We start from the raw sequence: 21850 nt of genomic DNA, 5'->3' as shown, positions 1-21850 counted from the left end.
GAATGAAGCCAAATAGCTCTTTTCATATGAGGCATCCATCTTAAGAACACAAATTAACACAAGCCACAACTTAAGACTCCAGCAACATAGTATTTCAGGTGTGAAGATTAGATGCCAAGTATAGTGATCCATTAACATAAGGCTCTTGTCAATGTAAAAATTGTCTTGTATACAATAAAACACAAGTATGGCGTCCGGATTAGAAGGGTATGCATATGACATATAGTAAATGCCAACTCCCTGAAAGTACGGGTTCTAGCACTAAGAAAAGCTACCTGCAGAGGGTGCTATATGTGTGCACATAAGAAATTTCACTTACACTGCATTGAGTATATTATTTAACTTAAAATATTAATTATTATTAATATATTTACATTATTTAAGTCATTAATAGTCATAAATTTTATTAGAAAACATGCTACAGCACTCTAGCATTGTTTTGTGTTAGCAATGCCTCTTTGATGTGTGCTCACACCAGCGAGCATGGCACTGCTAATGCAATGGGCAGCCAGTGGCCTTCTGAAGACCACGCTACAACACTGACATGCGATGTCTGTGGTGGCACATGTATCATCTTAGCCTGACTCTGAAATCAGCGTGGACATGCCAGTAGACACAGGAACCTATCATGTTTCTTGTAGGAGAAGACAACCCCCAGATGTGACAGAGTGTCAGTTTGCCTGCAAAAGTGCAGGAAACAGTCCATGGCAGAAGGCTGACTTGGTTGCAGTGACCCCAGAGGTGGCCCACCAGGTGGAAGGTTCCAAGTTCATGGCAGTGGACTTAGAATCACCCGTAGGCTCTTAGGTGGTGGGGTCTCATGGTGGCTGCTTGCAGAAATATGCCACCCCATCACCAAATGCACTCCTCTCGTTGTAGATGGTGCCACCAGACTGTGACTGCTTTGGCTAAAAATCATTGATAGTTCCACGGGTTTGGTGGCAACTTGTTCTGCTGAGGCACTGCTTCCAATCACATAAAGCAAAACAATGCAGCAGCAGAAGGTTTATCAAATGACCTATCTTTGCCACTGTTGCTCTGCGTTTCTGCTCTGTCTCTGGCATTGTGGCTACTGGCCACTGCCCTCCACTGTGGAAACAGCTTGATTGTATTGCTGCATCTGATATTCTGGTGTTTTGGTCAGCCCTGTGCTCACTGGCTTCCATGGCCCTTTCTGCAACAGCTATGGTACTGCTACTATCTTATGCCACAGCACTGAAAAATAGTGACCCCAGTCACTATTCAAATGAGTACTTTTCCTCTTTATTCTTCTAAATCTTTCCATCCTCTGTGGGAGTGGTGTCTTCACAGGTGGTACTGTACCTGCAGACTGTAAAAATAATTCTTCTCCAATACTTTTTATCCACAACATTTACAACATAACTACATTATCAGAAGCTTTGTGTGCATCCTTTGCAGACAACAAAATTACCATCTTTAGCTACACTATGCATGACTCAAAAATCATTGGCATAAGTATTAGAGTGTACATGCCCAGCCAGGTTCACACCTTGTCCAGATTCTAAGGCCTGTAAACAGCACTCATTGTCTCCCATTGGGGTAGATACTACAGAACCTAAATCAGTATCGTCAATCTTGCTTTTCACACTCATTTACTTTAAAACAGCACACTTTCACTTTGTATGGCACTAAAACGGATTCAGACTGTGAATTTCCACAAGATATTTGAGCCAATAAACCCACATTACTTCCCTTAACTTCCACACTGTTACTACTTTCTGCATTACTTAAGTCTATAGCATTAACTTCCCTCCCCTGACTTTCTACTTACACACAACTACTACTCTTATTTAATCTCTCAAGCCTCCTCATATTCCTAATATTTCTTCCTTGTGTCTAATCCAACACATGTCCCATATTTTCTGACTCATTTCCACATAAGTGTGGACAGATACACTGGGCACTGGCCTCTTCCCCTCCATAGCCTTCATATTCTTAAATATGACTGCATTATTTGCCCTCATCTGAGCTAACTCAACTGCCAAAGCACACAATGCACCCTGAAGTGTAGCTCCCTGTGTTTTCAACCCTCACATGGTTGCCCTTCTATCAGTTCCATAGAAAACAGATAACAAGTAAACAAAATAGAACGAATACGAGGAACTAAAATGTAATACCAACATAATACTTGTTGCTATTATTTAACTTCATTTCCCACTTCATTTCAGACACTTAGAAACAATGAGCCATACTCCTTCCTCACAACAAAATACACTGACTGTTCCAAATAGAGCAGACTAATATAGATTTTTAACACTCCTCAGAACACCACCTGTGTTTAGTTTCCCCATACTGCACATAAAAATACGATTAAGACTCTGGTAGAAGACCAACAGACTTGCCGTAACGCTTGCAATGAAATAAAAAAATATCAAAAAAAGCTGCATTCATCCTACTGCATTTTGACAATGCAAGCTGGGGCTGGAGATAGGGTCCTAGATACAGCTGTAGATATCGGCAACCACACCTGTTATTAAATGTCATGATCAGGGTTGCCTGAGTGCTACAGTGAGTGGTGTTGCTAGCTGTGATAAGTCAGGATGTCTGCAGTTGCAGACCCCCCCCTCCTGGGATGTGGCTGCTTGGTGTGGTGGTAGGTGACAGATGGTCGTCCATCATGGAACTAGTACTCATTGAATAATTGCTTTATTTGATACCAGGTACAGCAGCAAAGACAGTGCTGAAGCAGCAGCTAATGCTCACCATTTACAGGGCAGCACTGGACAGCTGAAGCACACCAGTTTCTGCAGCAGCCCATCATACGAACAGCATGTGACATGTTATCTAATGCGATGGTGGTGGCAGCCAGGAGAATGCTGTAGTCAGTATGGTAGCAGAGGTGGTAACATAAACAGGAAAGCCAGTCACAGCAGTTGGCCTGTTTACAATGCTTGGCTTGAAATACATCAGGGATGGTGGAGGCAAACTGTGGCCCCCAGAGTGGATGGCAGTTGTCGAAATTGTGGCACGTTCCTGCACAGGGCTGTGAACAGTGATAATGTCTTCCCCCTCAAGCAGTGACGGCTGGGCAGCTACATTTCCCAGGCTCAAACCCCAGTCCACCAGGAAGGTACCCAGCAGCAGATGACAGTCACTCAGTGGGTGAACCACCAGTAGAAAGACACAAGCCTGCAGCATCCAGACTTAGCACTAATCAGCAGCTAGTGTAGAAAGAGTCTGGCGGAGTATGCTTGTTGACTCATTTCAAATCAACCATTGTGGATCTGTCCTCATGACTAGTAGCTTCTGATGATGGCATAGTCTCTATCTGAATTACATAATATTTATGCAAGCCAGGTCAGCTAGTATTTCTAAAGCAGCGGTGCTCCTAGCCTCTACATCATAATGAGGTAAGCATTCTTGGTGTAGTTGTTGAGTGATCATGATGTCAATGCCTCCAGAAGCCCTGCTGGTGCTGTAATGTGTAGTAAATCCTACTTGTAGGGGACCTGGGATGTGTCTTCTGCAGTGTCAGATTGCTGAAACCATGTTCTTGCATCAGGCCACATAGTTGCTGAGGTGTCTTGCAATATCCTCTTTATGACATCATTCTGCTGATTCAATCACAAGACCCATGTGCTTTTTCACACAGAATTAGGTCCACCATTGCTCTCCTCTTTGAGAGGTCTGGTCTACTGGATAGTCATCTGTTTACATATCTGAAAAAATTCTTAACAACACGTTTCATGGTTACGCATATATGTACAATGTACTCTGATTCCTCTTATTCTAGTCCAGTATGAATTACAATGTTCATTGGCTGCTTATTAACTTAATTACTATATCCTAATATTAAACAACTGCTGCAACTGATGCACTGGGAGTTCAAGTGGTCAGGTGGTTTCCCACCTATAGAAAATACAGATTAGACAATGTAAAGACAGAACCACAATAATAGAGACTGATACCCTTATTGTCATGACTTCACTACATCACTCCTCACTGAATTTCTATATGTGTTCCAGCATCTGCTCCACCATAGCACATCTCTTTTTTCTTATTGAATGCATGCTTCTGCACCAGGTCACCTACAGGTGTCATGTGGTATCCTCCTTAGGATGCCATTTTGCTGACTCAGCAACAAGAGCCAGGTTGAAATGTGGTGCAGAAATAAGCAGGACCTCTTACGATACTCCTCAATTGGATCATCTCAACCATTACCATAAGGCAAAACATCTGACCAACAAGATGAGATTGCAAGCTTTCTTGACAAATTTTGATGATAAAATCTTCTTGGGTTGACAGCCAAGTCAATTCATCATTCTCTGGCAAAGTTTCAGCAAGTTTCTTACTTGCCAACTTCAGGCAAAGTGTCACATTCACATCTCATCCACGTCTTTATACCTGCTGGACTATAGCCTGCTCTGCATCATTGGGCCAGTTGGGACAATCATGCACGAGTGCACATCACCACGCACTGCCTCACCGATTCTGATGCTTTGCCTGAAGATGGCAAGTAAGAAACGTGCTGAAACATTGCCAGAGAATGACGCATTGACCTGGCTGCCAACCCAAGAAGATTTTATCATCTGACCGACAAGTTACACAGCCTGATAGGCCCCACACAGTCATACATTAAAAATTCCATTCAGTTCATAGCCAAACATCATGTAGACTGTGGCCACTATCAGTTCTCGAGGTGCAAATATGCTAGCTTGGCAGTCATGGATGCAGTTGCAGAAAATAATATTCCTACTGAGATAATTAAATTCTCCAGTAGCAGTAACAGTGAGGATGGCTACAGCTCATCAATAGTCTGACTGCCAAGAATTCCAGTCCAGTAGGTCATGCGTGTTCACTAGCAGCAGCTCCACAAGACCTGAGTTCAATAGTATAAAAAAAGTGGCCAAAAGAGAATGGTCTAGCAGCACTGTCATCTTGTTCCAGGAAAATGTTGCCCCTGAGTACGAGCTGCTGATTTACTGTTGTCTACCATTCATCTGTGACAATAGCACAGGCAATAACCTTCCACACTATACCCTCCACAGGCATCTTGGCACTAAACTGTCCAATGACGTACGAGAATGTGATGTCTGTTGTCACCCAACAATGAAAATCAAAAAAAGTCACTTCATCTTTGTTTTTATATATAATTTTTCCCATGTGGAATGTTTCCTTCTATTATATATATATATATATATATATATATATATATATATATATATATATATATATATATATATATGTGTGTGTGTGTGTGTGTGAGTGTGTGTGTGTGTGTGTGTGTGTGTGTAAGGATATGCCCAGAACCCAGTAGCTTAGTCTGTCAGTAGAGAATTGATGATAAGTTATTTTAGTGATTCATAATGAAACAGCCAAACACCCAAAAAAATGTAATTCGTATTTACCATGATCTAAAAAGGCTACATACGTACATGATATATTATTTTCTTTGTTGTAAAATAAATGTTATTTTGATCTGTAATAACAAAACCATCATAAACTGTGACATAAATACATGGTGATTTTTTTCCACTGTGCAGAAACTCTAGCGACTGATCGATGAAAGAATACAGAACAAGAAAGGTCTAATGAGCTTATGTCAGAAATGCATGGTTTCCACGCTAGAGACCATTTATTCGAACAAACATTGTTACAAAGACTGCAGTCTAATACACGCTGTACCATGCAGCCACAGTTACAGTATGTGTTGAAAATGGTTTCAATGTGCCTCAATGCATGTGTGTACATGCCATAGCATGTTCTGCCTCACATACTCACGTCAACCTGGCGGCATCCCAACAGTGGCTTGTGAACTGTGATTTTTCATCTTGTATCATACATAAGCTAATCATTTTATTAGAGTGCAGGAGCCATGTCAAAATATGGTTCATACTACTTCATTGATATAAAACTATGGTTAATAAGATGATTTAAACATTAATGTAGCTTTTTGTGAAAAGATACCTTCACATATTTACATAATAGGACAATTGATAAACTAAATCCTGCTCATATATTCAGTTCATCATTCATGAATTCTTCAGCTGAGTAGTAGCATTGCTGAAGTAGAGTATCATGCATCAGAATGTTCTTGGCTTTTAGTTTGTTGTAAATTCTCATTCCCTTATACCGGGGTGTTTGAGCATACAATGTTATACAATGAGCAGGCAGCATAAACTTTTCTTTATTTCTTGTGTTATAAGTGTGATCAAAGCAATTCTCCTTGCATAATTCTAAATTGTCACATAAAAAATTATAATATCATAGATAAATAGGGAGGACACTGTTAGTAATTTCAGATTTTTAAGTTGTGGGTGACATGATTTTCTAGGATGTACAGCACATGTTTCTAACAATTCTTTTCAATAATTTCGGTAGTCACATTAAGTTGCTTAAATTTTCCCAAAAAGCGATACCATATCTTATAACTGAATGGAAGTAGATATGGTATGCAATTTTCCTTGTGTCCAGGTCAGTGACATTAGCTAATATTTCCACTGCAAAAGCAAAGCTACATAAAATTTTTAATAGATATTCAACACATTTATTCAAATTTAAATTCTTGTCCTGGTTTAATCCTAAAAATTTTGCAGAATCCACTTCTTCTAGATTTTGATTTTTGTGATTTATTTTAATTTCATGGGATGTTGACTGTTTTGTTCTGAACTGGATCACACGGATTTTTGGGATGTTTAGGGTTAATCAAGTGAGATGAAACCAAGTTTCTAAATAATATATTGTATTGATGATGCTGATAGGAATAGCTTGTGGTTCCTGTTCTTCTGTTAATGCAGTCGCGTCATCTGCAAATAAGGCCAATGGGGCATTAACGTAAAACAGAAACAAAAAGGGCCTCGGGTAGAACCTTGAGGGACACTTGTATTACTGTCTTCCATTTGTAAAAGTAATTTGCAGTATTTGTAGAGACAACCACACTTTACTTTCTGTTACTCAGGTGTGAAGTAAGCCACTGCAAAGCACTAACTCTAATTCCATACTTGACAAGTTCGTTGATAAGAAGGGCATGATTTACTGAGTCAAAAGCTTTTGTGAGATCACAAAAGATCCCTGTGACTTTATTCATATTGTCTAATGATGAGTTAATCTTATTAACAAACTAATTTATTGCATCTGTAATGCTTTTTCCACATTGGAAGCCAAATTGAGTTTTCAAAATAATCTGATATTTTTCAATAAAATTTTGAATCTGGATGGTAGCAGTTTTTTCAAATACTTTTGACAGGACTGGGAGAAGAGATATGGGATAATAATTTCCCATATCCTGTCTTGACCCTTTGTTGAACAGCGGTCTTACTTCTGTGTACTTTAGCACCTCTGGGAAACATCAATGCTGGTAAGACTCGTTTATTATTGTAGATAATGAGTGTCCTATTATTTTACATACAAATTTGAGAACTTTTGGGGCTATCCCAGCCTAACCTGAAGAATTTTAGTTTTTCAGTGGTAATATAATGTTTTCTACTTCTGTCGGTGACACCGCTTCAAATTTTGTGAATCATTCCAAGACTTTATCAAGTCTGAAAGTACATACTTTATTGTCATAATCTGCAACACTGACATCTAATTTTGCTACATTAATGAATAATTCATTGAAGTATCTTAAATTTGAGTTGGATTCACAATAACCTTGTCTTCAAGCTTGATTTTACAACTTTCGTGACTAGACACTGTAACACCTAATTCAGATTTCACAAATGACCACACTCCCTTTGATTTATTCTCATGTCTTAAAATTAAACTATTATCTGCCATTTACTTTGTTGCCTCCACAACTTTCTTAAACATAATTTTGTATCATCTAACATATTCATCAAAGTCAGTGCTTTTATTATATCTTAGTTCATTATGTAGCTGCCTTTTCTTAGCAATGGAGATTTTTTATATTTAGTGATCCATTTTAATTTCTTGTCACTTTATTAAGACAAGTTTTAGGTGGAAACATTTAAAAAAACTACTTAAGAATGCTTCATATTTGCAGTACTTGAAATATTTTTGTCAGAGTGCCAGTCTGTCTCATTCAGCTTGTCATGAAATGAAATGATGTTTTCCTTATTAAAGTTTCATTTTAAATAGACCTTTTTACAGTGAACTTCCTTACTTGATCTGGGTAACTCAATGAATAATGCTGAATGATCAGAAATTCCTAACTCTAAGCAAAATGTGTGTACATCTTTAAAAACATAATTCGTTAAAATATTGTCAATGCATATAGCTGACTGACCATTTTGCTCATTGATTCTGCAAAATTTAATTTGATACTTTATTTTTTATTAAGTCAATGAATTTTGATGCTCTGCCGTTTTCACTCATCACAATTTTCTTCATTTTTTTCTTTACTAAGGTGTTCTAGCAAAAACTGAAATTTACATATGAAATACTCAGTTGTGACTTTCCCTGGAATTCTATACATCAAAATTATAACAATGTTTAGGTTCTTGAATTTGACACAGCAACCCTCAAAAATACACTCATCATTCAAACAGTTAGTCATGTCTTACATGGTAATTTAAATCTGAATGAATAAGTATGCATGAACCTCCACCTGATTTATTATTCCCACAAAATATGGTCGTTACCTTAAAGTTTTCAATTTTACTTAAGATTTTTATTGTACCTTCAGTAAGCCAGTGTTCATTTAAGCACATTACTTTAACATTTTTAATCTTGGCCAAAAAATTTCAAGCTTATCTATTATAGAGATTTTGTCACCAGAGTATTCAGTATTTAATACATTTTCATTGCAGTGCCTAACATATGTACACTCAGCTCTGTTTACAATTTTATGTTTACTATTGGTTGGAAGTCATTTAGATTCTTTTACATCCCCATCAGCACTTTTTAGTTTCCCTTGTTTATTATGATTTGACAAGTATCAGCAAACATTCTGCTAAATGTTTTCAAACCCAATTTTTTAAGATGTAAACCATCTTTCCCCAGACGTTTATTACTCAAGGATTTATTAGGATCTATAAATACAGCTCCTAACCTGTTGCAATGCTCTTTGATACAAGAATTTATTCTTGCTTGTATATTTCACTCACTGACCTTCTATATATTATGTCACTTATTACAATCCGAGAAGCTTTTTAGAGGTGTCTTGCCATTTGAATCATGTTTCTAGTATGGACAATTTCTTCCTCACTACAGCTTCAAAAAGAATTCATCCCCACATGTAGGAAAACAGATTTGTAGTTCCAGCTGGATTCACCTCTTGAAGTTTCTTCCAAGCTTAATAAGCTATTCAGATGTTATTCATTTGTTGAGCCTTGATTCCTCAACAAACATCAATTTTTGTGTTTGGAACTACTTCAAAGTTTTTTCAGCATATGGGCTCCATTAGTGAGGAACTCTTCTTTGAGAGGACTCGTATCACTACTGAGCTGCTTGTAAACTCTTTATTGTATGTCACTTTTTCCATTTATATTTATTCCCTAATTAAGCTCTTCAGCTTGTTCCAAAAGCATTACACATTCTTTCGAGGATTTCAGAAGTGTATCACTCCAGCCTTTTTTGCTGCTTTGACCATTATTAATGTTTCTCTCATTTTCTTGTGTATGCTCATCAACAACTGGTGTTTTCATGCTACTACAATTTTCTTGACACTTCAGGTCTGTATTTTCTTCTCCCAGTAGTCATAATTCACTTTCCAGAGTGTCTATATCACTTAGCAGCACTTTTATCAAAAGTAAGGTAATTTACTCTGCTCAAGAGTTCCTTGAGTATATGACAAATGACCCATTTTCCTTATGAGAGTGAACTATAAATTAACTGCAAACTGTACATATGCCTCACTGTGGAACTATCTAATTTCTGTTTCATGTGCTTATTGTTAAATATCTGTTTGATTATTTATTTGTCATTCACTGAACTATGTAGTTCATTTATCTTGTAATTAATCTATTAGGAAACTTCTTGTTGTTACTGACATTTGCAAAAATATGTGTTGTATCCATCTTGGATTATTATATTGTAGTTAATAACATTTGTCCTGTTGATGTTTATATTATTATTATTGTTATTATTATTATGTCAACACTGATGACAACAACTGCATGCTCGGCCACTGTGGTCAAGCAGTTCTAGGTGCTTCAGTCCAGAACTGTGCTGCTGCTATGGTCACAGGTTCAAATCCTGCCTCAGGCATGGATGTGTGTGATATCCTTAGGTTAGTTAGATTTGAGTAGTTCTAAGTCTACAGGGCTCATGACCTCTGATGTTAAGTCCCATAGTGCTTAGAGCCATTTGAACCATTTGAACAATTGCATGTAAATATGCTCAACAGTGGAATAAAACATTTGTTTGTTTATAATTTCATCTTTTGACTTCACTGCCAATGATAAACACTTGTTTTCTTGTTCTAAACAGTTGGCATATGACCATTGTATATTGTCACTAATGAATTTTGAACATACTCTGGCGCATTTTTCATGTAACATTAAGTTGCATTTAACACACAGAATTCCTTTAACTACATGTTTTTGACACTTCTTACAAGATTACACTGTTTATTTTATTCTTTTTTGGGAGCGACATGACTCTGCACTCGACACCCCACACCATATTGAATTACTGTCAAAGGCAGCATGAATACATTGCTCCATTGTCTCCACATCTGGAATGGGCTCTGCATACACAGTACTTTTTAGATAGCCCCATAACCCGAAATTACATGGGTTGAGATTAGGTGAATGAGCAGGCCATGCAATTGGATCCCCTCATCTCATCCACTGATCAGGGGAGACATGACTGGGATGCATCCGGACATTAAGGATGAATTGGGCTGGAGCACCATCATTTAACAGTTACATAACCCTTTGAATCATCAATGGCACTTCTTCCATCAGGGGAGGCAAAGTCACCCACGATTAATGCTGTTAGTTCCAACCTGTTAGGCAATATGGAAGGAAGACAGGTCCAAAAATATAGTTGACAGTTATCCCAGCTCATACATTCTGGCTGCACTGATGCTCATAACTCGTTGTCAGCATACCATGGGGGTTCTGTATACTATCACACAGATGACTGTCATGAAAGTTGAAGATAAAAACTCCATGTTAAGGTGGTCTCATTTGTGAATTGCATGGATGACACAAATTGTGGAACTGTGGCCCCACACTGGTCAGTGTGCCTAAGGCTTTCAACCTTACTGGGTTGCCTCCAAACACATGTCCGATGATTGTCTGGTTGAAGGCATATGAAACACTCATTGGTGAAGAGAACATTATGGCAATCCTGAGCAGTTCAATCGGCATGTTGTTGAGTCCATCTGTACCACACTGCATGGTTTTGTGGATGCAAAGATGGACCTGTCCATGGATGTAAGGAGTGAAGTTGGACATCATGCAGCCTATTGCACACAATTTGAGTCATAACATGACATCCTGTGGCTGTATGAAAAGTACTATTCAACATGGTGCCAGTGTTCCTCTGAGCCATAATCTGTAGGTAGCGGTCATCCACTGCAATAGTAGCCCTTGGGCAACCTGAATGAGGCATGTCATCGACAGTTCCTGTGTCTCTGTATCTCCTCCATGTCCGAACAACATCGCTTTGGTTCACTCCAATATGCCTGGACACTTCCCTTGTTGAGAGCCCTTCCTGGCACAAAGTAACAATGCAGATGTGATCAAAGTGTGGTATTGATCATCTAGGCATGGTTGAACTACAGACAACACGAGCCATGTACCTCCTTCCTGGTAGAATGACAGTAATTGATCAGCTGTCGGACCCCCTCCATTTAATAGGTGCTGCTCATGCATGGTTGTTTACATCTTTGGGTGGGCGTAGTGACATCTCTTAACAGCCAAAGAGACTGTTTCTGTGATACAATATCCTCAGTCAATGTCTTTTTTCAGGAGTTCTGGGAACCCATACGATGCAAAACTTTTTATGATGTATGTAGTTTGTTTCTGGTTAGTGTTTCACTAAAAGTATGGCCTTTTTTAATGTTTCTGTTATCTCCACTCTTTGTACCCTATCTGACAGCTATGCTCGAAACCAGTTTTTAGCCACATCTAAATGTGCAACAGCATCAAAAGCCTTTTAAAAAAAATCTACAAATATGCCTACAACATCCTCATCCTTGTCAAGAGACTCAATTACCACTTTTATGAATGTACGTATGGCTCATTCTGTACTTCTACAACTTCGGAACCCAATATGGGATTCATTTGGATGGTTATGTTTATTCAAGTAATTCATTAATCTGTCTTTCATAACTGAGTCTATTATTTTCGAGCATGATGATAGCAGAGAAATGGGTCAATCATCTTGTATGTCTTCTGCTTTACCTTTTGATCAGGCCAATCAAATAAGCCACTTGTCCTAAAACAAATGCTTGACTGGAGGAGGTCTGATAGTGGTCACTACAGGCACTGACAGAAATTTACTAAGCAGCTATGTGAGGCACTAGATATGTTCAAAAGTGCTGTTAAATGCAAACCCCTAGTATGCTACCTTTTTATATTCATCACATTAGGAATGTTTGTGTACATTAAAACTATTTACCAATATCATAAGAAAATTCATACATCATGTCTCCCATATGCCTCTTCATGATACGGTATGTTGTATTGAAAGTGAGCAGTGTATCATTTGGCTCTCTTTTTAGTTTTAAACACATTTTATTAAATATTAGTGAAATTTTCATGATGTGTTCATAATGTTCTCATTTGGATGCCAATAGTCCAGTCACATCTTTCGTTAAGAAATTATAAGGTCAGTGGCATGATTCTACCTACAATTTTAATTAGAACATCTCCTTCCAGATATTCAGTACCTTTTGATGTCTTGGGGCGTCTCAGAAATTTGACATCCTTAAATTGGAGCATGTGACCTACTTGTTTTTAACTCATAGTTGTATTCACTGCATTGTATTGACTTACAAAAATTTGCCAATCTTGACTCTTATGAGCCATCATCAGAGAAATACAGAAAAGGCAAAACACAATGTTACTATTATATAGAAAAATTAACCGCTACAAAATAAAGAGATATATAAAAATATACTCAGTATCTTGTTATAAAAGTAGCAAGTCAAACAATCACATAGAACCTATATCAGTCACCTGACATCAACTGTAATGACTGCTCATGCAGCATCCCTATAAAATGGAACAGTAATGTTTGTAAATGGCACATGATCATCCCTTGCTTAAATGTGAGGAAATTACAATTTTTTATGTTTAAAAAACTGTAACATAATCATTAAGTTTCATTTTTTGAAGTACACTAATCAACTACAGTTTTCAGTATTTAAAGAAACTAAGCTAAATGATTACTGGCATCATGGGTCCACTTTTCCCAAAAATGGAATGATTATGGCTGTTCACTGCTTTAATTAGAGAGTATATAAAACTGCAGAAAGACCCAAGCATAAGTAAAACCATAGTAAACAGAGATACAAGTATTTTGCCAGCAAAGGGTAGTAAAATGTGAATGTATAATTGAATGACAGAGGATCGTCTCTGTGGTGTCACCGCCAGACACCACACTTGCTAGGTGGTAGCTTTTAAATCGGCCGCGGTCCGGTAGTATACATCGGACCCACGTGTTGCCACTGTCAGTGATCGCAGACCGAGCGCCACCACACGGCAGCTCTAGAGAGATGTACTAGCACTCGCCCCAGTTGTACAGCCGACTGACAAATACGCTCTCATTTGCTGAGACGATAGTTAGCATAGCCTTCAGCTACATTTGCTACGACCTAGCAAGGCACCGTATTCAATTGATACTGAGATTCTATTAATGTATCATCAAGAGCGATGTTCTACAAATGTGGATTAAAGTTAAGTATTCCAGAAGCTATGTACTTTTCTTTATAGCATTCATTACGTATCCTGTTTCAGACCTCACGCCAGCCTGCGTGAGTTTAAGCGCGTGTCTTTCGGCTTCCTCTCATTGTGTCTAGGCTGTCTTGTCTAGACACAACAGTCTCCGCCATGTCCTGTACAGCTGCAGAGCATACAGACAGGTGGGAGCTGTCGCATCAGCTCTTGGGTGTCACGTAAAGCATATAATTAACAAGGCACTACCTCATATGGTCTGGTGGACACATTGAGCACATGACATCATAAAGAAGCCTACTCTTCAAAAATTTTGGCTAAATTTACTTTGTTCATTTAAAATCCATTCTGAATGTTGTGTTTTGATATTGAAATCCTCTGTTTCCTCCTGGGTATTGAGCAATCTTCCTTTCCTGTTTTGTGCCTTGTTAGCTACAGAGTGATATGCATGTCAAAATATGATTTTCTCCTTATTTTCTGTATATGTAAGCAAGGCACCTTCATGAAACCTCTATGAATGTAATTGATCCATTTTATAAGTACAACACATGAGCAGACATGGCAGTGACTGAGATGGGATTACATGACTATCCAATGTAACAAAGTACTTGGTATATTTCTGTTTTTCTCCTTACGTTACACTCTTTAAAATTTTTACTTTTAATTTAAACTCTGCACTTAACATTTTTTGATAAAAGGTGGTTTCAATCTAAAAATGAATCTCTGAAGTTGTTTATTAGTTTCAGTCTATGCATATACTGACCAGAAATCTAAACAACACTGTTGTTGGAGATTTAACAGTACCATTGTTTCCGTTCTCATAATATTTTAGTGTCACATATTATGTTCTGTAGAAATACTTCTTCAAATATTAAAACCTTTTGACTCCTTTGCAGTCTGGCATTTGTGTCGCATGAAGAGCATTTAAAATATATTCGAGAGTCCTTTACATATAACCTGTACACTAAGGTCTGCCGCTCATTGTTTGCGAAAGATAAACTGCTGTTCTCATTCCTGATCTGTACAACAATTATGATGTGAGTAGAAATTTGTACTTAGATTTTATGATCTCACTTACATCTAAATGTAGAATAAAATACATTTTAAAACTTTTTCTCCTTCTATATTTTCCACTATAGGGTAATTGTGGCCTTATATTGTCGTTTTATGTACTACAGGTCTAACAATCAGCTTTATCCTGAAGAATTAGCTCTTTTGCTCTCTTCAGGGGGCTGTGAGAACGAAATGTTGAATCCATGTGAGGAATGGCTTCCTCAAGAGCTATGGCAAAAGATTTGTTTCATAAGCCAGGCACCGTATTTTGCAGGTATTGCCTTTTCTCTATTACTGTTTATCTGTGTGCAATCAATTTTAGAGAGATAATCTTTCAGTTTAATATTAGATATCTGATATAAGATGTGTTAAGGAATGAGAAGTACACAGTCTTTGATATTTTAACTGTACAATTTCTTCCTCTGAGAAAATCAGCCATAATGTGTGACACTGATATATGAGTCTCAATATTATTGAAAGCACTGTAAGAAAGTTGATAGGGTTCCTTGAAAATCCTAATCATTGGGCTAGGATCAGTGTTAGTGTCGAGGTAATAAAGGAGCTGTACACTCCACCTAAGCAGAGCCCCATACATTTTAATACAACTGAACAGTGGTAAGTATCATAGAGATTGCTCACTAGCAAATGTTTCAGTATCACCTTTTAACTATTTCAGCACATAGCTAGCAATGAAGTTGGGTGTCTTCTATGAATATTTCTACCATTCTCATGAGCCAGGCAGTTAATCAAAGCTCTCAAATTTCTCCCACACACCATACTCCACCAGTAGTTACTGCTGAAGCATGTTTTCAACTTATGGTAATAGACAACTGATGACAGTGAGCAAGCACAATCAAGGAGCCCAGGTGTACCAAACTCAAATTAAGATATGGTTGGATGACTTTCTGAAGATATTCATGATATGGCACCACCCAAAGGATACGCACAATAAATGATAAGGATGCATAATGTAATATCCACTATGTGATATGTGTTAGACAAGTTATGAATTCCACCAAAACTGTTATAAGACATATCTGAAAACTTTGAAAGCCTGCTGGGTAGCATGAAACTTGACATTTGCTGGTAGGCCGAGCCATTGTATCTGTGAGAGCCCATGGAGCTTACTGGTAGTGCCATGCATCATTCTCTTGACCAGTCAGAGCTCACAAACACTCTTTAATTTCCACCGCACCAGACACAGTGGTGTATTCACCTTGCTAACATTTCACTTGTAACAATACACTGTTGTTCTTGATTTCTGCTTCACTATGTGTCAAGTGTTCTCTCTGTGGATTACTCTTTTGACTTATTTATCTGTAACATGATCTCCACTTATCTATTTGCTCATTGTTTGTCTCTATGTCCACACTTATCAATCCACTGTTGATGGCCCCAGGTTGGTTGGCCCAGTATCAGCAGTTCCCTTTTAGTCACAGCTGAGCTTCTGTTGAATCCCATGACAACAACTGGGGGTGGGGTAATAGATTAGCAGTGTATCATGGATGCAAAATTTGTGAAACTCCTGGAACTATTGACCACGGGAGTTTGTAAACAACTCAAGTGTCACTATATTTGGCAGATGCAGCAAGATAGGGATGAGTTGCATCATTATGTGGAAAGAGTTAAGACGGCCTGTTTGGCCTTGTTAGTCAACTTGCCAGAAAGGGAGTTAGTTGCAATTGTCCTGAGGGGAATGTGCGCAGCGGATAAGTCACATTTTCTTTTTCATGGACATCCCTCCACTTGGGAAGAACTTCATGCTGTCGTTGAAGTGATATCTGCATTGCCACTCTTGGACGATAGACACCATGAAGTTAAAATTCAGCCCATTGGTGTTACTGAGGGGAACTCTGGATTACCAACATAAGCTGAGTCTGTTAAAGGGGAATTGTGGTGTTGTTTCAGGTGCGGTCGAACAGGGCATTTAGTTCACACTTGCATTCAGCCTTGGACACCCAGAGCCAATAAATGACACCCGGCTGGGCAGCAACCCCGGGGTCAAGCCTTTAAACCCTAGTGTGCCCATGTCACTGCTTGATCATCATCCCCACTGCCTTATATTTGTTCTCAAGTAGGTGGCAAACCTATTTGAGCCCTTTTGGATTCTGGTAGCTCCTTTTCATCGTTGAGCTTGGAATGGTTTCTTGAATTTTGTCATCTTGCGAGACAGGCCAATCCCTTCTTCGGTGCAGAGATGTCGGGTTGCCAACGGACAGCTGTTGCCTCTGCAGGGTTAGGTCCAAGTGAGTATCTTGGTTGGGGATTTCTCATGGCACTTGTCTTTGGCCTTGATTAAGGATCTGCTGGTTGATTTGATTTTGGGATGTGATTTTAATGGTAAAACTGGTCTTGTCTTTGATTATTCTGGGTACACCTTTTTCTTTAAGTTCGCTTCTGGTCAGAAATTTTGGTTCTGTGAGTGTATTAAATCTAAGGTGCATCAAGATGCTGGCTGTTCATGCTAAGCTTAGTGAGTTTGATCTCACACATGTTTCTTCCCAGTAGGTCTCGAACTAGGGGTTTGTTGGAGAGATTCCCAGAGCTTCTCTGTGATAGACTGTGTATTACTAATGTTCTTTAATACCATATTCATCTCTCTAACCATGTTCCCATCAGGCAGTCCCCATATCATCTCTCACTGCCTAAGATGAAGATACTAAGGGGAAAGATCTCCAAAATGCTTGAGCATGGAGTTATTAGGCCTCCTAAATCCACTTATGCCCCCCCCCCCCCTATATTCCTCTTTCCTAAGGATCAGGGGTGGGACTTTCGGACTGTTGTTGACTACTGTCACCTAAATAAGAAAGTTGTCCTCGAGCTGGTTCCTTTACCTGATCTTCATAACTCTTTTACTTGGTCTGCCAGGGCTAATTCGTTTACTGTGCTCGATCTAAATCAAACCCATTGTCAGATTCCCTTAACCAAAGAATGGAAGCACATTACAGCATTTTGTACTGATTGTAATCTGTTTGAGTTTAATACGGCCCTCTTTGGTTTGGCTACTGGCGCAACATCCTTTCTCGTTTGCTGGATAATATTCTTGGAGACTTGAAATTCTTCTGTGTTTACAATTACCTGAACGAGTTGGTAATTTATAGTCGTTCATTTCAAGAGCATTTGGAATACATCCAGCAAGGTTTTGCTAGGTTGCAGGGGACCAATTTCACTGTTAAACCCAATAAGGTGACATTAACCAGGCAGCAGGTATCCTTCTTAAGTCACCTAGTATCAGGCGAGAGTATTCGCATTGATCAAGAGCGGACTAAAGCCTTAAGAGCCCTTCCGCCGCCCACTGATAAGTGAAGGATTTCCTAGTTCATAGGGATGGCGAATTATTTTAGGTGTTTTGTCCCTAACTTGCTCAGTTGGCAGCTCCTTTAAATGAACTGTGCCGAAAATGGGTGCATTTTGAGTTTGGACCTGCTCAAGAGGCCATGTTTGAGCACATCAAGGTGGCTATAGCTAGTCCTCCAGTTCTTGGAGTGCCTGATTTTAATAATAAATTTATAGTCGAAACTGACGCATTTAATGGGGGAAGTCCTCCTTCAGGAGTTTGAGGGTCAAAGGCAACCACTAGCATACATGTCTCATCAGTTAACCAGCATCGAGCCTAAATATTCTGTTTACAAATGTGAGACATTGGCTGTCTTGTTCACAATGGATAAGTACCGGTTTTATAACAAACATAGAGTATTTCAGCTAAAGGCTGACAATCAAGCCTTAAGCTGGGTGCTAGTCAGGCTGCGTAAAACTGGTCGTATCATGAGGTGGGCAGTATGCATTTCAGCGTTTCAGTTCAAGGTTAAGCACATTAGAGGCACTGAGAATGTGCTCGTGGATGTTCTCAGCCATATGTTTGCTGAACAACCATTTAGTGAGGGCGCCAAAGAAGCTTTGGATGGCAATCTTAGTTATGTCATGTTAGGTGGTAGTCCTCATTTGTTCAGTGACATTGAAGACCATCCGGATCAGGACCCCACTTGGCGACCTGTTAAGAAAAGGCTTTGTGCGGGGGAGCATTTGAATGAATACATTATCAGGAAAGGCATTTTGTGTAAAAGGGTGGGAGGTACCAAGGAGATTTAGATCTGTCTACCAGGCACCCTAGTATGCCCCGTATTCCGTTATTTTCACAACTCATTGATTAGCGGGCATTTAGGACCCTATAACACCTTGCAGAAGATTAAGAAGCATTTTACTTGGCTGTCTATTGACCAAGATGTTAGAGAAATGATTTCCTTGTGTCAGTTGTGTCATGTGACCAAACCAAATAACGCTCTTCAAGAGGGGTTCCTTAGTTCTGAGCGTGAATCTTGCCCCATGGACGAATTCTATATTGATTATGTTCGGCCCTTACCTCACACCAAAAGAGGCCATCGGTATGTATTAGTTATTCTTGACGCGTTTTTGAGGTTTAACTGGCTTTTTCCGTGTCATAATGTGACTGCTGCCACCATAATTGCTCACTTAACTAACGTATTTAGTGTTTTTGGACCTCCTAAGCAAATCGTTAGTGATAATGCGCTGGCCTTTATTTCGGCTCCCTTCAAGGCATTCTGTTTTCAAAGTGGTGTTAAGCATGTAACTACCACTCTGTATTATCTGCAGGGGTCCTTTGAGGAGAGGGTCAATCGTAACCTTAAAACCACACTGATTATCTTTCATCAGAAGTCTCCCAGTAAGTGGGATTCTAGTCTGCCTTGGCTTGGCTTTGCCTTAAAATACCGCCAGCCATAAGGCTTTGAAGGCTACTCTGGTCATTATAATGATAATTGACAAGCCTTCAGGGGTAAGCTAGGAGATCAGGTGTATGTCCATAATTTTCCCGAGAGGGAGGTATGTGTTGGCAACTTTGGTAAAATTACTCCTTGTTTTCTGGGTCCTTGTAAGATTATGCAGATTTTAGGCCCAGCTAGTTGGGTCTCCTATCACCCCCCCCACCCTTTCCCCCAGGTGGGTTTGTCCTTGCGAGGGGGAGGTTTAGCTGTGCTGCAGCTTGTGTTGGTGCTGTTTGTAGGTTTCTGCCCTCCGCCAGAGGCCAGACGGTATCGTTTAGTTGGCATGATTGCGGTGGTTTGTCTTCTTCTCGTGTTGACTGTTGCCACTTGGTTTCGCAAGCATTGCCTGTCCACTAGTGGCAGTAGCGGCAGTTATCGATATATAGTAACTGTTGCCCTATCTTTGGGGCAACATCATTGTTTTGCTGGGTCGTGTGAGTCTGCGAGTTCAGTTGGGGCTGAGGAGAAGCCAGGTCCAAGCAGTGCAGGAACACGCCAAGACTGCTGGCGGCACGCATGGACTTCTAGATGGAAGGGCCGAGGTCACGAGGGCGCACGGCTTCATTGTAAACCGGATCCAGCAAGCTTTAAGATGAGTGCATTTCAATTCAATTACAGAAACCTCCACCATTGTGACTTCTCACGATTCTCCAGTGACTTGGGTATGTGTTGCTGCTTGTAGTGTTGCCGAGGCAAAGAACAGTGAGTGGAGTGCTTGGGGAAGGTGGATCTGATTTGCTTTCCTCAACTTTTTATTACTATTTACTGCATTCAACTTGTTACAATTTGTTAAGTTCAACCAGCGGTAATTTTTCTTGCCTGGTCACTGCTAACACCCCAGTTACCTGCCCTGGGGGTTAGTGTATGTAACGGCAGTGTACATTTCCTCACCTTGCCACTGCTGTCTGGTAAGGCATGTAGTTTTGACAACTTTCTTGATGGTGAGCCAGTTGGTGATTCTTCTACTTGGGTGATAATGATTCCTTTCTCATTCTGGGCGCTCTAAACACTGTATTCTGGATGGGTCATGAGTCACACTTTGGTAGCTCAGATGGTAGGGCACTTGCCCGTGAAAGGCAATGGTCCCGAGTTCGAGTCTCGGTCCAGCACACAGTTTTAATCTGCCAGGAAGTTTCAACCTTATTACTGCCATTCCTGGCGACTGATGCCTTCCGATGTGTTTGGGGCGACTAACCTTAATATTTCAATACCTGTAAGTTGTAAATTGCAGCGAGTTCTTAAACAATTCTTAATTTATTGCCATTCCTGACGTGTAGGGCCTTCAACCCAGATCACAGTGACTTGATTTTAAAACATTATTTATTGTATCTGTATTTAATGGTGATTTGCTAATCTGTAACTCACTGAAAACACTATTATTTACACAGTTGTTTATTCCCTCATTAATAATGTGTGGTATTTTTTATTTATTGAGGAGTCTGGAATTATTGTTTTAAAATAAATTGTGTGTAACTGTAAAAGGCAACCAATAGTAACTGATTATGGCCCCATCCACAATTGTAACGAAATCCTGCCTTCCCTTCACTACCAGGTTTCAGTATCAAATTTTGATGCCTGTTTCAGAACACAGGCCATCTAGGTACTTCCCTCCATCACCAGCTTTTCCAGAACTACAAAGATGGGGAATTTTCTTGCAACACGTATATCACTTCCACAACCTTCCTGGCCTCAGTCTCCATTAATTCACTGTCACCACACTGTCCCCCCCAGCTGTTTCCTCTCTGTAGTAGTATCACCCCTCCAAATTCGCATCTCTATGTTGCTTTGCACTGCTTGTCACAAGCTCTGGCACTCCTAATCAGTAGGCCAGCTGCCTTCCTTCAAGCTACTAAGTACACACCCCAACCCCTCTATGTGTCTGCCACCTCTCCTCCCTCTATCCACACCATCCCAAAGTATGCAAAATACAGTAACAATCTCACGTACAGGTCAAACCAGTGAGAGAGATTTCCAAAAGCAAAGCAGGCACACCTCCACTTTTTTCTCACTTATCCATGTGTAGGTACTATTGTAGTTTGTTTTCCATCTGGTTACTTTGGAATTCCACACAAGGGGTTTCATTTAGTTGGTATTCATTAATCTCTACTTATGGTATCAGTTGTTGTTGTTGTTGTTGTTGTTGTGGTCTTCAGTCCAGAGACTGTTTTGATGCACCTCTCCATGCTACTCTATCCTGTGCAAGCTTCTTCATCTCCCAGTACCTACTGCAACCTACATCCTTCTGAA

At 39.5% G+C, this 21850-nt stretch overlaps 1 protein-coding gene across 1 annotated transcript in view; it reads left to right on the top strand.

Annotated features, from left to right (window-relative positions):
* The window catches only part of LOC124556412 (dynein axonemal heavy chain 7-like), a 746268-nt gene that overhangs the window by 571056 nt on the left and 153362 nt on the right, over positions 1 to 21850 (top strand). Inside the window, exons 23-25 of the mRNA XM_047130371.1 lie at positions 983 to 1004; positions 14691 to 14806; positions 14948 to 15096. Of these exons, the coding sequence (XP_046986327.1) occupies positions 983 to 1004; positions 14691 to 14806; positions 14948 to 15096 (287 nt within the window). The remainder of the gene's footprint in view (positions 1 to 982; positions 1005 to 14690; positions 14807 to 14947; positions 15097 to 21850) is intronic.

This window comes from Schistocerca americana, chromosome X (genome assembly GCF_021461395.2).
Source record: "Schistocerca americana isolate TAMUIC-IGC-003095 chromosome X, iqSchAmer2.1, whole genome shotgun sequence".
In the NCBI taxonomy this organism is placed as follows: domain Eukaryota; kingdom Metazoa; phylum Arthropoda; class Insecta; order Orthoptera; family Acrididae; genus Schistocerca; species Schistocerca americana.
This window is presented reverse-complemented; position numbering and strand designations above follow the sequence as displayed.